The sequence below is a fragment of the Dichomitus squalens genome (assembly GCF_000275845.1).
Source record: "Dichomitus squalens LYAD-421 SS1 unplaced genomic scaffold DICSQscaffold_4, whole genome shotgun sequence".
NCBI lineage: Eukaryota > Fungi > Basidiomycota > Agaricomycetes > Polyporales > Polyporaceae > Dichomitus > Dichomitus squalens.
The window spans coordinates 749,170-768,809 of NW_006766886.1; the positions used below are offsets into that span (position 1 = coordinate 749,170).

General features: G+C 54.4%; 6 protein-coding genes across 6 annotated transcripts; 4 read left to right on the forward strand and 2 right to left on the reverse strand.

Annotated features, from left to right (window-relative positions):
• Positions 1 to 5,602: 5,602 nt before the first annotated feature.
• Positions 5,603 to 7,844, forward strand: DICSQDRAFT_52142 (phosphate transporter; the record flags this gene model as incomplete). Its single annotated transcript, XM_007362426.1, has 10 exons — positions 5,603 to 5,709; positions 5,781 to 5,834; positions 5,900 to 5,958; positions 6,011 to 6,169; positions 6,224 to 6,330; positions 6,394 to 6,517; positions 6,570 to 6,958; positions 7,020 to 7,278; positions 7,358 to 7,625; positions 7,685 to 7,844. 10 exons carry the CDS (start codon positions 5,603 to 5,605, stop codon positions 7,842 to 7,844), a joined length of 1,686 nt encoding a protein of 561 aa, XP_007362488.1.
• Positions 7,845 to 8,690: 846 nt separating this feature from the next.
• On the reverse strand, positions 8,691 to 9,380 carry DICSQDRAFT_166855 (uncharacterized protein; the record flags this gene model as incomplete). The annotated part of the gene is made up of 3 exons (XM_007362427.1): positions 8,691 to 8,800; positions 8,995 to 9,187; positions 9,249 to 9,380. The coding sequence occupies 3 exons, from the start codon at positions 9,378 to 9,380 to the stop codon at positions 8,691 to 8,693; spliced, it is 435 nt and encodes a 144-aa protein (XP_007362489.1).
• Positions 9,381 to 10,147: 767 nt separating this feature from the next.
• Positions 10,148 to 11,863, forward strand: DICSQDRAFT_178308 (uncharacterized protein). The gene is made up of 6 exons (XM_007362428.1): positions 10,148 to 10,361; positions 10,420 to 10,928; positions 10,981 to 11,002; positions 11,060 to 11,241; positions 11,303 to 11,544; positions 11,603 to 11,863. The coding sequence occupies exons 1-6, from the start codon at positions 10,292 to 10,294 to the stop codon at positions 11,697 to 11,699; spliced, it is 1,122 nt and encodes a 373-aa protein (XP_007362490.1). The 5' UTR covers positions 10,148 to 10,291; the 3' UTR covers positions 11,700 to 11,863.
• A 113-nt stretch (positions 11,864 to 11,976) lies between these two features.
• Positions 11,977 to 12,615, reverse strand: DICSQDRAFT_166857 (uncharacterized protein; the record flags this gene model as incomplete). The annotated part of the gene is made up of 1 exon (XM_007362429.1): positions 11,977 to 12,615. One exon carries the CDS (start codon positions 12,613 to 12,615, stop codon positions 11,977 to 11,979), a length of 639 nt encoding a protein of 212 aa, XP_007362491.1.
• Positions 12,616 to 13,733: 1,118 nt separating this feature from the next.
• Positions 13,734 to 16,332, forward strand: DICSQDRAFT_80329 (uncharacterized protein). The gene is made up of 6 exons (XM_007362430.1): positions 13,734 to 13,944; positions 14,016 to 14,515; positions 14,580 to 14,601; positions 14,658 to 14,839; positions 14,897 to 15,798; positions 15,864 to 16,332. The coding sequence occupies exons 1-6, from the start codon at positions 13,884 to 13,886 to the stop codon at positions 16,054 to 16,056; spliced, it is 1,860 nt and encodes a 619-aa protein (XP_007362492.1). The 5' UTR covers positions 13,734 to 13,883; the 3' UTR covers positions 16,057 to 16,332.
• A 171-nt stretch (positions 16,333 to 16,503) lies between these two features.
• DICSQDRAFT_152931 (beta-tubulin 2) lies at positions 16,504 to 19,122 on the forward strand. Its single transcript, XM_007362431.1, has 17 exons — positions 16,504 to 16,626; positions 16,721 to 16,729; positions 16,790 to 16,858; positions 16,920 to 16,955; positions 17,034 to 17,132; positions 17,193 to 17,280; positions 17,341 to 17,352; positions 17,405 to 17,430; positions 17,488 to 17,607; positions 17,659 to 17,709; positions 17,766 to 17,986; positions 18,033 to 18,075; positions 18,130 to 18,266; positions 18,319 to 18,376; positions 18,426 to 18,700; positions 18,759 to 18,774; positions 18,832 to 19,122. Exons 1-17 carry the CDS (start codon positions 16,600 to 16,602, stop codon positions 18,949 to 18,951), a joined length of 1,407 nt encoding a protein of 468 aa, XP_007362493.1. The 5' UTR covers positions 16,504 to 16,599; the 3' UTR covers positions 18,952 to 19,122.
• Positions 19,123 to 19,640: the final 518 nt, after the last annotated feature.

The window sequence follows — 19,640 nt, forward strand, 5'->3', positions numbered from 1 at the left end:
ATATGCGCCACAAACGCCTGCCGAAAATCGATACGGCAATAGTAGAGTGCTCCAAGTGATAGAATTGACTCGAGTTGAGGCTGGGGAGCGCAAATGGATGACTACAGAGCTGCCTGGCAGAAACTTCAGGCGCAGGGCTCATAACCTGTTAAAATCTGTAGCCCGTGTATGAGAAGCCTCACTCGGATAGATGGTAGAACGAGTGTATTATACCTGTAGCCCGTGTATGAGAAGCTACAGGGTACTGTAAGTATGTAGTATGTGCTGATAATGCTGGGGACGACGTACCCTCACTCGGATAGATGGTAGAACGAGTGAGGGACGTTGGAATGTGACGAGTGATGTTTAGTGTCTACGGGAGATGCCGATCTACAGCGCCTAGTGCGTTGAGCGTGAAATCTAACATTCCCGCGTCTTATATGACATGGCTCTTGCTGCCGAACCGCTGACCGTGCCTCTCTCGCGTTCTGTCAGCTTATCGGGCATGGCTGCGGCAGCACCCAGCTGCGCTGTGTTCTTCGTTCTCTGCCTTTTGCGCAGCCGTGCTTCCGAAGAACTTACGGGCATAGGGACGCGCGACAGCTTGGGGTCCATTCAAGTGCCCTGCCAGCACGCACTCTATAAGGTGTCGTCAAAGTTCAACATAGATATCCCGGTATTTCCCCGCGCGCCTGTGCTGAGGCCAGTCTGGCCCGGCCGGAGGCGTGCTGCTGAGTCAGTGGCAGTCCGTCACTGTGTTGCACGCACAAAACCCACCTATGTTCGACCGCTGTGTTTCGGAGGCGTTGAGTGCGGAACTCAGTGCAAGATATATCATCGTCGCGAGCCCCACATATTTTGCGCATGACACGGCGGCTGCGCTCGATGTAGGCAAGTTTGATCACTCCGTCGTCGCGTCTTCAATGTATCTGAAACTGCCTAGTCGACTCGCCCCCAGCAGTGCCATAGGTTCCGGAAATTGTCCTGTGCGCTACTGAATGAAGTGAGCTGCGAGGAGCTGTTCACGGAACTCGAGTCGCCCTCGGCAGGCTTCCCGGACCACGAAACATTGCCTACCACTGCATCAACGCTGGTAGTCACTGCTGCACTAGCAGTTGCCTCTTTTTTCCATCCTTGCGGTCAGCCAAGCGTACGGCAGTAATTTCTTTCGCCCCCATGTGGGCCCTGCGACAAACGTTCTTCACGATACCATACGGGAGAGGTGGAGACTGCTGTCTCCGCACTTCGTGAAGGACCAACGCAATGTTGCACTTAAGTTCGAGGCTCTGAGAGGTGCACTCTCCACCTAGCTGTTCTTCACTCCTCGTGTGATTGTCTTAAGTTAGGAGTCGACTCGCCTCATCCACAAGTCCCACGACCTTGCGTGCGTCGCACTCCCAACTGTATCCCTACACCTCCCACGATGGGCCCAGATCTCAAGGCCGTCTTGACGGCTCCATAACGCTTCAAGGTGGTTCCGAAACTAGGCTACTCTCACAGGATGCCCCGCTCGAGGGTGCTGGTGTTAACATCGACCCCAAGTGACGGGCGCGCGCCCTCGAAGAGTCGAACACGGTTGAACTCAAGCGAGCGGTGCCGCATACTCGGTGCGGCATGGCGCATACGGGAGTGCCGACCGAAGCCGGGTTTGCCTTTTAGATCGTTCTATGTGAAGGTCTGCATAGTGGCGGGGGTTGGCTTTTGTCACCTGATGCATACAATATCTTGGCGATTAGCATTGCGTCGACGACGCCGGGCTACGCATATGGCAAGGAAACAATTGCGGGCACATGTATGTGGAAAACAATGCCCAATCCAACGATCACTAACCGCCAAACATCCTATCTGCGTCTAGCTCTTACACAGCTGGACAGGACCTCGGGATCAATATTGCCACTCCGGTGGGCACCCTGGTAGGGCAGCTCCTATTCCGATGGCTTGCGCACAAGGTTGGCCGCAAACGAATGTGTAAACTTGTTTGCTTTCTCGGCTTGCTCTGGCTGCGAAAGAAGACTAAAAGAAGCACATGCAGACGGCCTGGCTCATCATCATCATAATGGCGACGTTCGGCCAGACCTTGGCCTCCCCAACGCGCTATCGCTCTTCGGCTCACGGCATCTCAGCTGCAAGTGGAAGGCTTGGATCGATCATCCCCCAGCTTGCCTTTCAGTATCTGATCATCTGATCAGCACCAGAGATACCGACCAGGAGAAGGCCTTTGTCATATTGTACGTTTGACTCCTCTTTTCTGCGAAAGCAGATGAGAGAACAATCGGACTGACCCGATGTCCGAGTCATGGGTTGCGTACTCTGTTGCTCCTAGCATTCTTCATGCTCACCGAGGCGGATTCAACGCTGCTCATCAAGGAGACAACTCGGAAGACGCTAGAGGGCCTCTCGAACGAGAGACAGGACCTTTTCGTCATGACTGAATGGCTTACCAAGCGTCAGACATCATCGTCCTGCTGTATTCACCTGTGTCCACGTTGAGGTGCGATTTCGTGCGGTACTGCCCACTGACGATGTGGTGGGGCTCGTTGTCCAGGTGCATAAACAAGCACCTGTCTGTCCAGAACAAATAACTTTACGGCGCACATGATTTTCACATTTTTGGTACACAGGCTCTCAGAGAAGCAGACGGAACTCCTGATACCTCCACGCGTGGTAGAGTTGGACACACGGACGAGTCGTCCATATTACGTGTATGTGACTGTCTTGAATGATACCTTGGATTGTAGTAGTGGTACGATTGCACTTATTCCTCCTGCCACAGTCGGCTCCGTTGACTTCTGTGAGGGAAGCGTCGAGAAATGGGGACAATATGCAGTGAGCATCATCTGGTCGCAATCGGGACGAATCATGAGGTAATTGACATGTGAAGTCAGATTGGCTTGGGGACCTAGAGGGAATCGGTGTCCTATATGAGCGAGGAGGTTCACCATCATATACTCAGGCTGTCATGGAAGGTAGAGGACGTACCTGGTGTTCTACTCATCCGGCATCCCGGATGCAATTCGGTTCGTTTGTCCCACTCCGTCATGATGGATGCCCCTGCACAGCACCTGAGACTCACACCGTACTCAGTACAGCTGCGGGCAAACCTTGGCGACAGCTATAAGGGACACCCGTTGATCGGAACATAAGTGATTGAACGCGGGGGATTGGGACGGCACGGCCGGCCATGTCGCTGCGAAGGAGGGACGTGACTCCGATCATAGAAGACATAGTGCTTGCGTTGTTCGTTGTCGCTGTCATAGCGTACTGCGTGAACACATATTCATCCTTGCTTAGCATCTGGACCTCGCACGTCTACTCGTCCATGCTGGGGTCGTTCGCAAAACGTCCTATCATGGACGCACATCTTCGATGTCATCTTGGAGAGTTCATTGTGCCTACATCCGAAGTACGGCGAGATGTGACAAGCGCAACGAACGCCGCTCAGCCGTCGGCAACTGAGCTGTGAGCCGTGCGAAGCACCGCCGTTCTGCGTTGCCACTTCTCCCGTCGATAGACAGCGATACGAACAGCACTAGCGAAAAACGTCAGTAGAAGAGTGAAACCGATGCATCACTGTCAAGAAGGATCAGACTGAATGAAGCCAACTGAACCCTTGTGGATGAATAGCAAGAAGTTTCACGGCCTCAATCCATAGTCGTATTCCTTCTTATGGATTGCGACGGTCACTAGGGGTGCATTCCAGATCGCGAAGCGCTGCGCTGAAATGCCGCAGACACGCATCTCGTTCCCGAGTGTCTTCGTGACCAGAGGATCTTGTCTTGGGCAGTGCAGGGAAGCTGGGCATGTTCTCTCTGTTCCGATAACCGCCAGTGGACCATTGTCTCAATCCGCGACGCTTCCGGCACGAGAAGATGCAGAAGTCCTGTGAATAAGTGAGCCTGTATTGGCCTCGCCCGACCTGCATGCAACGCACGGCGTATTGAGCTACGATGGCCGCCCACAATGTTAGGATGGCGCAGTGCCCAATGGGCGAAGGCCCACATCCTGCTTCTTGGGCGGCGGAATAACGTATCTGTTCTGGATATCAGTTTCGACTGTAGATTCGACTTGCTCTACAGCACTTCCGTGAGCAATTCTCAGAATGTCTGTAGCCGCCGACCGGACGCCAATGGAAGTCTAGAGCTGTTCTAGGTCCCACTGCAGCCGGCATTCAGAAGTCAACAATGTGAGAAGGAACTCACCCAAACTCAAACTGTATGCAGCGCCGCGCCAACCGTTAAGTACTGTTACGTCCATGGCGGTTCTTGACTGAAACGCACGTACGTAACTTCGGCCTGTACATCGGACTCGGATGGACCACATCCTGCGCGCAGTGATGAGATATCTGTCAATCGTTTCTGAGAACGCGATGCGAAAGGTCGAGGTCTCTCAGGACCTGTCTGTGGCAGGAGGAACGGCTAGCGTTCATTGTCGAGTAGCCTCAAGGCATCTATGCATCGCCTCGACATGGCTTTCCGGCCATGCCGGCGGCGGAGCAAATTGCTCCATAGCCGCCCGCTGTGGCGTTGCCGCGGCTTGCTTCTGGACCATAACAGTGTTTTCTGTTTTCTTCCTACCCCCCTGCATCGTCCTCGGATACTCGCCGGGGAAGGGAAAATTGAACAAGACAATCCGTGTCACGATTGGCCAGTAGAGCCATGGTCCAACACGCCAGTGCTGCAGCGGCATCCAGTCCAAGTCAGCCTCCGATGATCATGGCACGTTGGTAAGTCGAAAGTATCCAGGGACTCGGGAATGGTTCCAGGGCCCCTGGTCGAGATTAGGTGGGATCCCTCCCTCTTGCATATCGAACCGGGTCTCGTCTGAACCATCAAAAGTTATGCTTCACAGATTAATCCTGAAGCGTAAGACTCTGAACGATCCACATTATTGACTAGCCACGGTTGGCGTCACTGTACTTGCGCTCTCGGTGTTTGATCCTCTATCAACGTTCTCAGGGCCTCTCGGATGGTATGAGCGCTAGGACAGATCCTGGGAAGGGTACTCAGCGGTCTTTCATCACACGTGCGTGCAGCAGATCTACTTCCATCTATTGCCAGGGCCTGCGATCTGACGTAGCGGATGGACCCTGCCTGTCATGTAGTCTCGGAGACTACGTATGGGCAAATGGTGTGCAAGATTTCTGCATGTATGCTTCATATCTGGTGGGCCTGCGAGCGGCACCCGGGCTCGATGGAGGAGGCCGTCGCCAGGTCCCTGAGATAGCGTTGGCACCGATCTCGCAAGCCGACTTATCGTCATTGGCCGCCAAGGCAGGCTAGCATCTGAGATCATCGTGCGCTTTCGGTGACTCCAGTACCCAGAGGAATGGCCTCACTTCAGCCGCTAGCTGTGGGAGCGCCAGGAACCAGTACGCGGCAGGGCCCGATGTGTCGAGGAATTGCTCAGAGCACTCTAGTTCTGTATAAGTAATGGCACGACCGGGGCGCGTAGCATTCGGACCTCCGCTCGCTTCAGACTTCCGTTGTGAGCGCATACCCCATAGTCCATGAGGGCGTGAAGCCCTTTCTCGCTCTTACACACACTTGCCGTTGCCCTTGAACCTCTTATGCCTATCCATTCTTCCTCAATAGGCCATGTCATCCGAAAGGTGCCCACGCTCGACATGGGGCGCCCGCACCGCAGTCGAAAGTCGGCAGACGCTGCCACCGTCCATAGATTGAACGAGAGCCGACGAGCCCTACTTCATGAGATAGACAACGCGAAGTTCTCGTGAGTCATCCAAAGCTGTATAAGATGTACGGCAGATAGTGTGGCCGCTGACGGTGTTGCGTCAACGACAGTTGGTTCCACGTGAAAATTGCGTTCGTCTCGGGCGCGGGCTTCTTCACAGATGCGTGAGTGTTAGCTGCACTCATATGTTGCACTCTGGACCGAGTTGAATCATTCCGCTACTGATTAGCTACGACATCTTCGCGATCACTATTGTGTCGATCATCTTGGGCTACCTCTACGGATCTGGTTCGTTATCTTTTGTGCGGTACTTCCTTTTGTGCTCACCTTATCCCCGCAGTTGATCCTGCTCCCGGTCCAAGTCTGGACTCCGCATCACACCGTACTCTAAGCCCAACCAAACAAGATCTTGGAATCAAGATCGCTACACCAGCTGGTGTTCTTGTAGGGCAACTGCTTTTTGGATGGCTAGGAGATGTACTTGGTCGTAAACGTATATGTACGTCTAGACGTCGACTCCTAAGCCATCTCCCTTAGTGACCAGTGTGGTTAGATGGCATAGAACTCCTAGTTATCATGGTGGCAACCTTTGGTCAAGCACTGTGCGCACCTGCCATGGCTATCGACTTCTTGAACGTACTCATATTTTGGCGATTTGTGGTATGTCGATGACTAACGGCTGGTCCTTCAGGTTGTTGTACTGACTTCGCAATGCTAATGTAGATGGGCATCGGAATAGGTGGCGACTATCCTATTAGTGCTGTCATCTCTTCAGAGTTTTCCTCGGTACACATCCGAGGTCGCGTCATGGCCGCCGTTTTTGCCAACCAAGGCTGGGGACAGTTGTGTAAGTGTCTAAATTCCCTTGCAGGGGTACACGATTATTCATAGTGCCGAAGCTGCTACACTCTTTTCGTTTATAATTGTTGCCGCTTACAAACACTCATTTCTGAACGACCCTCCTGCCGACGTCTTTCGATCTCTTGATCAAGTATGGCGTCTCATCGTCGGCCTCGGATGCGTCCCTGCTGCCATTGCAATATACTTCCGCTTGACAATCCCGGAGACTCCTCGTTTCACTATGGACATCGAGCGGAACATCCGCCAAGCTCGCAACGATGTTGACGTTCTCCTTAGTCAAGACGAAACATATACGGTCGACCACGATGCTATCGATCAGCGTGTACAAGCTCGCAAGGCTACAAGAAGCGACTTCACGACTTACTTCTCAAAGTGGGAAAATCTGAAGGTTCTCATCGGCACATCGTATTCCTGGTTTGCCCTGGACGTGAGCATCTGTCTGTCTCCTCATGCCTTGCTCCTCTCTGATAGGCACGATACCTGTTTAGGTCGCATTTTATGGTCTCGGTCTGAACTCGTCCATTATACTCTCTGCGATAGGCTTTGGGTCACAGAGCAACAGCAGCATGCCGGGCGCGGAGATCATCTACAATGCGCTTCGCAATCTGACCTTGGGCAATCTCATCCTGTCTGTTGCAGGCTTGGTGCCGGGATATTGGGTAACGTTCCTGCTCATCGACCGGTGGGGCCGGAAGCCAATACAGTTCATGGGATTCAGCGTGCTCACTATTCTATTCCTGGTGATGGGTACGTGGTTGAATTCCCATGTGCACACGGGAGTGCCTTCGCATGGGAGACGACAGTGAGAGCTGACGGAAACATATAGGGTTGGCGTACGACAAACTAAAATCCTCATCTGGCGGGAAGATCGCGTTCGTCGTGTTATACTGCCTAGCGAACTTCTTCGAGAACTTTGGCCCGAACACGACAACGTTCATCGTTCCCGGAGAGGTGTTCCCCACGCGCTACCGCGCGACTGCGCACGGTATCTCTGCAGCCAGCGGGAAGTTCGGTGCCGTTATCGCTCAAGTAGCGTTCCAGTGGTTGAAGGACGTTGGAGGACCAACGGGATCGAACAAGTTCCTTGGCCACATGTGCGTCGTGCTTGTTCATGTGCCTGGGTGACCCGGGCTAACATCGTCGCGTTCCTCAGCCTCGAGATCTTCGCCTTCTTCATGTTGACCGGCATCCTCTCAACGATGCTCATACCCGAGACGAAACAGCAAACGCTGGAGGTGCTCTCGAATGAGAGTCAGGACGAGTTTATTCAAGGTTTGCGTCTCACAAATGTCTCAATTCCTTTGCTTGTCTGACGTACATCTTGCGTGGTTGCACACAGCGGTCCCACCCTTGGAAACGGCATCGTCTTACATGGGCGATTTCCAGTCAACGCCGATCAAACTCTATCCTCTCGACTCACACCTGTCCACATCCGCACCCTCACGGCCTCCGACAGCATATTCAAACAAGAGCCGTCTTGGGTATAACTTCTCGTCGTCGTCGCATCTCACCAACATCTCGGACATATCTGTCTCCTCGAGATAGAGTAGTCTGCTGAGACGTCCTTCCCCATCGCGAGTTCCCATGCTGCTGTGTCCGTTGTTCGTAGGTTTGGCTGGGGTCAGCGTATCTTTATTTACCGTTGCCACTTTGTATTGTATGTGCGAGTTGATACCATTTGAGTCTTGTATACTTGCGCTTGGGTATTGCCGGACTTGTATAGAAGGGGCCTTGATCGGATGAGGCATAGATTACCCACTACCTAGCTGTGATAACGTACAAATCCCATGTATGCCTGTCCGAGTCGGTCATGTAATGGTGGTTGTGTATCCTGGTACTAGTCTTCTGCTGAAATTGGTATCAACGTGCCGGGGAAGACATGATGTGGGCGAGGCCAATAACGGGACAATCATGTGAGCGCATACACACAAAGAAACATTGGAAAAAGGAGAGCGAAACCACGGCAGGATGCTGCTTCCCAAGCTAACCATACAGCGCAAGGCGAGGTCGTTCAGTCGGAAGCAGAGGTGGAATCAGAGTCGTAGGAGCTCTCAGAAGTGACTGTGACCGAACCGGTCGAGTGCTTCCTGGGCGGTATATACCACCGATCACGCACTTCGACGTGAGGAGCGGGCGCGGACATGAGAGTCGTGGAATCCTCAGTGGGGGCCCTGTAGACCACCTGTCTGAGTGGTGAGGACGTGCTTGGAGTGAAGCCATTCGCTGTGGCTTTGTTGGTGGTTCGAGAGGATTCCCCGGCGGAGGGCCCCTGCCAATGAGACTGTGAGACTTTTGTATATGGTAAGAGACTATGAGAAGTCGTTGGAGATTCGGGTTTCCTTGTAGATCTGGTCGAGGCATTCGCCGTGGTTCCGACTTGAGAAGAGGGTCTGGGAGAACGGCGGGTTGGAGTTTCTGTGACCCTGGTTCTACGACGCTGCGCGCGTGGTTGGCGGCTTTTACCGTCTCCCTCGTCGTCAAGCAGAATGGGATCGTCCTGGGATCCGACGGGAGGAGGGGGAGGCGGCTCTTCGAAAAGCGCTAGGTGTTCAGAAACCGATGGGTTCCGCGAGAGGGTGCTCGGCGGGAACCCGACTTCGACGTCGTCACGCTCGATGAGCGAAGGGTCCAATGGCGGAGGTGTGCAGTATCGATGCTAGAATCCCACGACAATCAGTTAACCACGCGGGCGAGTCCACTGCATGAGCCACACAAACCTGCGGATTGAGAAGGACATCCGGGAAGAGCGACAACGGATCCCTCACGCCATTGGTGGGTTTGCGAGACGACGAGCCGTCCGAGGAAAAGGCGCTATCGTGGAATCCGATGCGGTGGCGGACCTTGGGCATTCTAGAGGGAGTCGAAATGAGTGATGAGCGGTAGAAGGTGGATGGTGTGGTCGCCCTTACTTTTTATATCAAAGGTTGAGGCAAAGCGGGCGCATTCAACGCTGAATCCAGACCAATGCCACCAAGCGTCGGCAGTCACTTGGAACAAAGAGGTTGGAACGTGGGTGATCGACCGCCATCCCATAGAAGTGGGGCTTGGCCCTAGCACCATGCGAAGTGGCACAGGGGTATACGGAGACACCGCAGGGTCAATGTAAGCGATGTCTCTGGATCACATACTGACCTCCAGCGCAACGACCTCTGGCCTCGCTCCGGATCTCAGAATGCCCTAGTAAGTCCTCCTAGGAATTTGGGCCCGTGAGTAGTGTTCGAAGAGTGCACTATGCGAGATTCATTGCAATCCCCCCCTTGAAGTATTGGCTTTCGGTGTCAGTGTCAGGGTGAGATGGCTGGCGGTGGCCGAGGCGGAACTTTGAGGAAGCGCTCACGCGCCGTTTCACCCATATTCTACCTCGATCCGTTCACTCGCTCCCGAGCCGACAGGTCTTCCCATCATCCTCCCCTCATCGAAAACAATCTAATACACGCAATACAGCGAGACATGGTATCTGCGCAATTTCGCCCTCTTCATTGTCGTAGGCATTGGCGTTGTTCGTCGTACAAGGCACAATAAGCCAGCACGCTGTTACCATGCGCTCGTTCCGAGTCCAAACCAGCCCAGTCAGCCGCCCCAGCCGCCGCGCATAGAAGAGACGTACGCGTTCGCTATTGCGTTACGTGTCTTTCTTCGTGTACGACACTTGTGCTCCACCTCGTAACTTCCTGTCAACAGGCTTCCATTCGACCGCTGCGCGGCCTTATCAGAGCCTGGCGCTCTCTTGTCCTACTCACTGCTCTCTGGTATTTCCGCCATGTTGTCTACCACGCTCCTCATACTTTCTGCCGTCTTGCTACGAACACGGAGGACGCATGGTCACCAAAGTCAGTAGTGCTCTGAAGTTGAGTGATAGATAGCTGACGTCATGGTTGCCCTTCGCAGCGATATGGCATCCTAGCATGTATGGGTTCAATGTCACAGAGCAGACATTCCCATATGACAATCGGCCCGTGACTCCCCTCGCGAACGGCACTTTCGAACAATGGTGGTTCCACGGACACCTCGACTATCCCCCTAACCACGGTGACTTCTTGGAGCTCCCTGCCGGGAAGCCCGCCACCGTCGAGATCGCCTGCAACAAGGGTCTCACATCGTACTGGGCATCATCCGAGGGCCATACCGATGTCAGCCAGGGTGACAATCCTTGCCCGTCGGACGACGGGAGTTTTCCTAGTGGGGCGATGCACACTACGGGGTTTGACGACTTGACGGGCTGTGCGTTGGCGATCGCGTACGAGAGCGACGTTACGAAGATCCAGCCGGAGAACTTCACGGTCTTCAGCGTGAACCATACGTGCGTGTGGACTCGGTTCACAGACTTCCAGGTCCCGGAGAGGATGCCGCCATGTCCTGAAGGCGGCTGTCACTGTGCTTTCTTCTGGATACACTCGGTACGTCCTCCCTAAACAGAGTGGCTATACCCTCACTGATGACCTGCAATAGCCCAACAGCGGTAGCGAACAGAGTACGTCATCTTGATCCCTCTGATATTTACCCGTGTCACTGATAAGCGGTCTATCAGACTATATGAACGGCTACAGATGCAACGTGACCGGTTCCACCTCGAAGGTTTCTCTCGCAGAGCCCAAGCTCCCTCGCCGTTGTGGCGCAGACCCTCAGTTCGGCAAGCCACACGCCGTCCCCGGCAACTGCACCTACGGTGCGAAGCAGCCTTTCTATTGGTTCCAGTTCGAGCGCAACAACGTCCGTACTCTCCCCTCTTGTCCCGCTCCTTGCGGCTGAGGCCGTTTGATCTGAACTACAGATGTTCGAGGGGACTTACGCCCCGCCGTTCTACACCGACTTGTACAACTTCAAGGACGGGGCGCAAAACGACATATTTGCCGACTCGTACGCGTCGATCCCTCCACCCAGCCCGAGCCAGACGGCCGTCCCTACCCCCCGGCAGCAGCCTTCTGCGACTACATCGTCGTCAAGTTCGGCTCCCTCCGCAAGTCCGTCGGGCCAGGCGCCATTTGGGACTCCTCCTGGCAGGTGTTCGACCTGGTGAGTGCTCTCGTTAACTCGTTCTACTGCATTGCATGCTGATGGGACGGATCTGAAGTCGATCGAAGGCGTCCCGTACGAGCGATGTGAAGAAGCAAAGCTTGTTCGGGTTCCAAACGCGCAAACGCACATTCAGTCTGTGGCATCCTTTTTAGAGGCTCGTAGCCTGGCGCAGGTTACGCCCAGTTTTTGTCTTTATGACCGTCACGACAATCCTCGACCCGAGTCCCATGATCTTCTACGAATCTGTTACGAATCTACACACATTTGTCATTCTTCTGCTTCACCACAAGGAGTCAACTATAGCCGTAGATATTACGAAGCGTCGCATACAGAGTAGAAGCAGCTCATGATGCTGTCCGATTGATTTTGCTGCACAAATCTCTATTCCATTCCGGTTTAACCAGCTACGCTCGTCTCCATCGCCGAAAACTAGGTAGCGACGAGGAACGCTGGCATGCGCGCGAGTGGAGGCCTACGCATATGAATGAAAAGCGGCCACAGCATGACCGGGGTAGCAAGCGAGATGGGAGTAGGCTCCACAGAAGTCAGGGCAGACCACGGAAGCAGGTCAGGCGTGGGCGGAGTAACAGCCGCAGGCGAGAATTGGGCATCGTCGTTCAAGCTGATATCCTCGTAGTTGTTGGGAGAAGAGGAAAGCGCGAACCCGACCTTGGCAGGGGAGACTGGTGGGGGGATCTCAGCGATGGGCTGGGCGAGCTCGACGGGGCCTGCCCCTTGTGAGCGAGAGCCTGACGCCGAGAGGCCGTCGCTAGACGGTCGTGCCGACGTCTCTTCGGATGAAGTGGAGGGCAGGAGAGCCGAGGGGATGGGAACGTCGGAGGTAGCCCGCAGATGGGCAAGCTCTTCGGCAGTCAACGGCTTCAGCACCTCTTTGATCGGTTCCGCGCGCTCGAAGAGGTAGTGCAGGCGGGGGCGGCGACGTCTGTCGCCGTTATGGCCCGAATGCACACCCGCGTCGCAGTCGGCCTCGTAGCCTTCCTCGATATCCTCCGCCAAGGTTGAGGATGTGCTCGGTCTGTGGTTTTGAGTACCGCGGTGGCGGGGCATGCCCGGGTCATGGCTGGAGACGAAGGATCAGCTTGTAATTGGTACGTCTGACTGAGCGGGACTTGCCTTTGCCGTCGTAACAAGCCACGAACGTTAGGATTGCTTTCTCCGTCTATCATGACGGAGTCGCCGAAGATCATGTCGACCGCCCCGCCCGAGTCGACGCTAAAGCCCCCCGCTTCCGACGACGAACCTCCGAAGAAGGACGATTCGACCTCTGCGGTAGCGGAGCAAGTGCGTGACAAGACAGATAATTGGCTATTGGAGCTCTCCCTGCTAGAGAAGGAGGTCGAATTGCTTGTGACTGAGTCGCCGGAGAGGAAGGTGTTCGGCATCCCAAATATGTGGTTTGGTTACGTTGAGCTTTGGGGCGATAGGCTGGTAGTGATTTTTCAGGAGGCGGGGTTGGACTTGGGTAGGTAGGGGAACTCAGGCTCAATACAGGCCCCTTATATGTGTTTTCTATACCGAGACTAGGTTCATGTGATGCAAAAGACATGCCTGCAAGTCCAGGCGTTGCGTTCTACCCGACGTCGAGCCGGAGACCAGGATTGCTGTATAGACCATACAGTAACTTTCAGTCTCCGCATCGAGTTGTGGGGACTCGGGTCGGAAGGAGAACTGCCGCGGTCGGACTGAGCGCTCTCGATAGACAGGATTCCTGAGCGGATTGCTTCAAGGAGGGAAAGCATATTCTCGTCCAGCCTGCTCCTGATGATCATGGTCGTTGGCACTACGCGCTTCGTAGCGATGCATGTTTGTATGTATTTGTCTACCATAGGCGCCGAGTACAATCGGGCGCCTATACCGCTTGTGTTCGCCCTTGGTCAGGCCTTCGCGGCTGCATCCTGCCATCTCAGACAAGGATGCGTTGGGGTTCTGGTCGTTGCAGTACGGTGGAGACAGGGCCATACAGTATCTGTGGTAAGGGCAATGCCATCTCTACATGCACCTTATTGTTCTTACGTTACGTGTCGACCTGTCCAGGTAGATAGCCCGCCTACGAAAACAATAACTACTCCATTAATAGATTCTAATTCTCTCTCTTGCCGACCATCGGTATATCTTCCTCGATCGTTGACGTTGGGGAAACGCCCCATCATCGACCTGGTCGACTAGTAGCTCACGCTCATCTCGGGTTCGACGCCTCGGAGACTGGTTCTCACTCCTCTGGATTCATACGCTGGTCCGTCATCCTAGACTTCCTCGGACTCTCAGATCCCCTCAGATCGCTACACTTTACGCGTACCTGACGACCTACTAACGCCATGCTTGCCGGACTGCTACTCACCGCTGCAGCGGCTCTTCCCCTCGCCACTGCGCACATCGGTGAGCGTTCCCCAAGGCTCTGTTTGTGGTGGACCTGCTATCTGACATTTCTCTCGTTTTTCCATCGATAGCGTTCTTCCATCCGAGCATGTACGGATTCAACGTCACCCAGCAGACCTTTCCCTATGACAATCGCCCTGTCGCTCCCCTCATGAACATGAATTTTCAGCAATGGTGGTTCCATGGACATCTTGATTACCCGCCCAACCCAGGAGACATCTTCGAGCTCCCCGCGGGCAGGCCCGCTACGACTCAGCTTTCCTGCGATAAGGGCGAGACGACCTTCTTCGCGTCCTCCCCAGGTGGCAATGTTCAGGCTGGCAACAATCCCTGCACCGGGGATACCTTCCCTAGTGGGGCGATGCACACGACCGGCTTCGACGACCTGAAGGGCTGCGCCCTTGCGATTGCTTACGAATCGGATGTGACGAAGATCCAGCCCGAAAACTTCACGGTGTTCAGCGTGAACCAGACGTGTGTCTGGAATCGCTTCACGGACTTCCAAGTTCCGGAGCGCATGCCTCCTTGCCCGCCCGGCGGGTGCCACTGTGCTTGGTTCTGGATTCACTCGGTACGCGTCTGCTTCGTCTGGTTCGATTCGAGACGAGACGGCTTATGGACTTGCTTCGTTTCAGCCTGATAGCGGAGGAGAGCAGAGTACGTTGACCGGTTACTGATGATGCATACGGACATTGATCGTGATTTCGGTACAGACTACATGAATGGCTTCAAGTGTAATATTACCGGCTCGACCTCCAACGTGGCGCTCGCCAAGCCACAAGTACCCCGCCGCTGTGGTGCCGACCCTACGAATGGCAAGCCCAATGCCGCCCCAGGAAACTGCACGTATGGCGCGAAGCAGCCATTCTACTGGTTCCAGACTGAGCGCAACAACGTACGTGTCTTTTGGGTAAATGTATGATGCCCCCGGACTGACGTCGTTGGGATGTAGATGTTCGAAGCCACGTACTCCCCGCCATTCTATACCGACCTGTACAACTTCAAGGATGGCGCGCAAAACGATATTTTCGAGGACTCGTATCCCCAAGGGCTCCCTCCGCCCAGTCCGAATTCTACGTTCGTCCCTACACCGTTCCTGGGGAATGGTAGCGGTAGCTCGACCGCCGGAGGCGCTTCGTCCTCTGTCGTTTCCTCTTCCCCATCCGGTTCTTCCTCGTCAGTAGCTGCAGCCTCCAGCGGCGCTCTGGGCTCATCATCCAACGGATCTATCTTGTCGACCACCACGGGTGCTGTCGGCTCATTCTCGAGTGGATCGGTGTCGTCGACTCCAGGTTCCGCATCGTCCACTGCTATCGCATCAACGCTACCTGTCTCTTCATCGTCAGCGTCTTCGTCAATTGTACAGGGGACGCCGGATCTTCCACTATCTATCACGTCGGCCACGATATCGTCTCCCACCTCATCCTCAGCGTCATCAGTATCGCAGCCCCTCACTGGCAATTCGCAAGATGGTCCTGCGTCCACGGCCATTCCAGGTTCCTCCGAATCTACGAGCGTTACGGCGTCGGAAACAACTTCCGTCGTCCTGTCGACATCGATTGTTCTCAGTACGGTCTTAGTCACTGTGACTGCAACGCCGGTACCGACTCGGAATGCAACCTCCGCCTCCATCACCCTCTCGTTCTCTGACTCGATGCCGGCCACAGCAAGCACCGGCACTTCGAGCATCTCCACGCAACTCACCCCGACCCAGAGCGTATTCCTGTCTGCTTCTGACGCGGCTTCTACTATTGTTCTGAACTTCCCCACTGGAAACGCGGCACCAACGACGAGCGTCCTCATGGCCACGGTGCAAGTCCCTCGAGCTGCATTACTCACTGCTCGCACGAACTGGTGAGTCACTTTACCTACTTACCAACGCATTAGAGTTCTTGCTGATGGTGCTGGCGAATATGTAGTAAGCGCGAACCTGGCCGGAGAAAGATGTTCCGGCGTCGCCCCTCCGTGGAGCCTGTAGTATCTAACATGGAGATTCTTGATGCCCGTGAAGAGCAGCCGACATCCGCACAGGCAGCCGACACTGTTCTGGGCATGCGTAAGCACAAGCTGAGAAGATTGGGGAGTCGCAGTCGGCTGTGGAACCTCTTCTGACTGTCCGCTGTGGAACCTCTTCTGACTGTCCGCTGTGGAACCTCTTCTGACTGTCCGCTGTGGTGACTCCGATACGGGTTCGTGGGTGAATATGCGCGGTGCCGAAGGCTTCCTCTGGCATCAACCCCTAAGTAGTTTGATGGTAGATATTACCTCCCCACCCTTGTAGTGTTTCTTGCATAGTGTATCGCTTGGTGTAGCTGTAGCTGATATCGTATACCCCAAATCATGTAGAATGGCTTCTCTTCAATATTGCAATCGCTAGCATGCCTTGTTTAGCCTCGCCTGGCCCGACAACACAGTATCATCGCCGATCATGATGGGACGCGCGATCCGGAGTGTTGGATGAAATCGAACGCCGCGTATTGATTTGAGCTCCCGCGCCTGCTCGCTCAACGTCATATATATTGTCCCCGCGTTCCGAGACCCTCGACCCCGTTCTCTCCCGTTCCTTCCCGTGCTGTCACCGCACGGCCACGTACAACCACATCCTATTCCTGCATACGACGCGCGACAGACGATACACCATAGGAAGTGCCAAGGATGCCGCGAGAGATCATCAACGTGCAAGTGAGTTGCCCGTTTGCCGTGCGAGCGCGTGTATCGATCACGTCGGGGCACGCTCGCTTTTTACCCACTCGCTCACTCGGCCCTGGCTTGTTAGGTCGGACAGGTAATGGCGATCAATACACGCTACAGACGTGTGTGTGCGGGACTGAACAGCGGGTTGCAGGCTGGAAACCAGGTTGGAGAGGCCTTCTGGCGGATGCTCCTCGCTGAGCATGGCTTGGATGATGATGGGGTGAGTCGGAGCGCAAGTCTGATGGAGGCAGGGTCTGATGTACCCCTGCATATGCATATAGCATTATCAAGGGCGGGACGACCAGCAGCTTTCGAGAGTACGTTGTTTTTGGTCGATATACTTACGCTAGATGAACATGCTAATAGGCTCGCGTTCTGTCGTCGTCCACGCATAGGTCGGCGTATTCTTTACGGAGGTACAGAATGCCGGCTATCCCACCAAATACGTCCCGCGAAGCGTGCAAATTGACCTCGAGGAGGGTGTCACCGATCGCGTGAGTATGCTCGGCTATTCAGCAGTCCTCCAACCAAATCGTGACTACCGATAATGGCAGATCCGGTCAGGACCTCTAGGCAAGCTCTACCGCCCAGATACGTACGTTTTCGGGCAATCTGGCGCGGGCAACAATTGGGCGAAGGGATGTGAGTGGTCTCGTTGCGAAGAGGCTGGGCCTCGCTTATGAACGGAATGGTGCGCCACAGTTTACACGGAGGGTAAGTCGAAGAGCGATTGTCATATCCCCGACTTTATCTCATAACTATCCAGGCGCGGAGCTTGTGGATTCAATCCTGGTATATCTACTTCCTACGCGATGCCGTCGGTGGTGCGCTTACAGGCCATTGGCGTAGGATGTTGTCCGCAGGCAAGCCGAAGATACCGAAGCCTTGCAAGGTTTTCAGATTCTGCATTCGCTCGGAGGTGGTACAGGAGCGGGTCTAGGCTCACTTCTATTGTCAAAGTTCCGAGAAGTTGTGTTCATTCCTCTACGTGCTTTCTGCCCCCTGATTTGAATACTACAGGAATTTCCCGATAGGATGTTGGCTACGTACTCGATCCTCCCGTCCCCCAAGGTAGGCACATCTGCTCTACCATCTGTTTTGATGTATCCAGCAGACCTTTCTGGCAGGTGTCGGAGACCGTTGTCGAGCCTTACAACGCACTCCTGTCGGTCCATCAGCTGGTCGAAAATAGCGACTTAACGCTTTGCATCGACAACGAAGCTCTGTACGATATATCCCAAAGGGCGCTCAAGGTTAAGCACCCGACGTTCGACAACCTGAATTCCGTGGTGTCCCAAGTCATGTGTGGAGTCACCACTAGCCTACGGTTCCCTGGACAGTTGAACGGGTGCGTAGAGCACTCAGCTCAGTGGTTGTCAACTTACATCTATCAGTGATCTGCGGAAGCTCGCTATGAATCTCATTCCCTTCCCTCGTGTAGGTGCCTCCGGCGTGAATCATGCCACAAGAAGTTACTCACTGAAACACTAGCTGCACTTTCTTATGCCGAGCTACGCTCCTTTCTATGACCCCAAGGCGAAGGCGTTCCAACGTTGGAATACGAGGGACTTGACGAGTGCTTTGTTTGATCGCCACAACCTCTTAGTGGCGGTGGACCCTCGATTCGGGTAGGTCATATTTTCAGCATCCCAGCATGCTTGCGCTGACACCGTCGCGAAGTCGTTATTTGACTGCGGCGACGATCTTCCGGGGCAAGATTTCTTCGCAGGAGGCAGAGGTCAGTCCATACAATTTCATATCGTTGCGGTGGCCTGATACCCCTATAGCACGCAGTATCGGAATTGCAAAAGAAGAACTCAGGGCTGTTCGTCGAGTGGATCCCTGACAACGTTTCCGTGTCCCTCTGCTCTGTTCCACCGGTCGGCCAGATGCAGGCTGGAACGTGCCTGTCAAATTCTACCGCCGTCCAGGAGCTCTTCACCCGCAACCTTGCGCAGTTCTCTGTGATGTTTAAGCGTCGTGCTTATCTTCATTGGTACACTGGTGAAGGCATGGATACCATGGAGTTTACAGAGGCTGAGAGCAACACACATGATCTGATGTGAGTACTGTGGTGTTGGATGTGCCATCGAATCACGTTTGGCTGACATGTGTGATAGCGCTGAATACCAGCAGGTACGAGCAGTTGACCGATTGCTTCACTTTCAAACAGGATGCTGACCTCCCATATAGTATCAGGAGGCAACGGCGGACGACGTCGAGGAAGAGTACGAGGAGCAGGGGAGCGTTGTTGAACAGGCCCACTATGCGGAAGAAGAACCCGCCGAAGAGCCCGTTGAGTATGAAGAATAACGAGGTGCCTGAAATGTTTCAGATATCATGTTCGATTTACGGAGTTTGCTACGATCATAATCCGCGCAACGTATATTCAGTAGCTTCTTCCCTGGCTAATTGGTTTCTTGCACGTCTTTTTGTTTTTGTTTTTGACAGACAGAGTTTTGAATGTCATTGCTTAACCTAGCCAGTTCGCCCTAAGCTTGCGCTGGGATCATCTACAAGGCTATGTGCGTAGGGCCCCAGCTTCATGTCCACGTGCCACCACGCCGCCCAAGCGAAGCAACCCTCAGAACACAAATCCACGCCGTACTTAACTACATCATAGTAAGCTTCATTCCCTCCGATGCCCCACGTTGCTAAGTTCGTGATTAGTCACACAGCCTATCGTGCTTTATACGCTAGAGTTATGCCGGAGATTCTCCGACGACCTGCAGCGCCGCGGCGTCAGCCTCGTAATTTAAGCTCTGTGCAAAGCCGCCGTGACTCTCTCTCACAAGAAGCATCCCCTAGGTGAGATAGAAATATGCGTGTGCTCTTGTGGCGCTGTTGAAGGCGGTAGGGATGTGTCGATGCGCAGGGCCGCGCGCGTTATCAGGACTGTTCTCGTACACAGCAGCCACGACCCATCGTGTGCCCCCTCGTGACCGCTTCTTTCCTTCATACAGGCCGCCCCGTGACTGCGTTTTGCATATCTATCGTGGGAT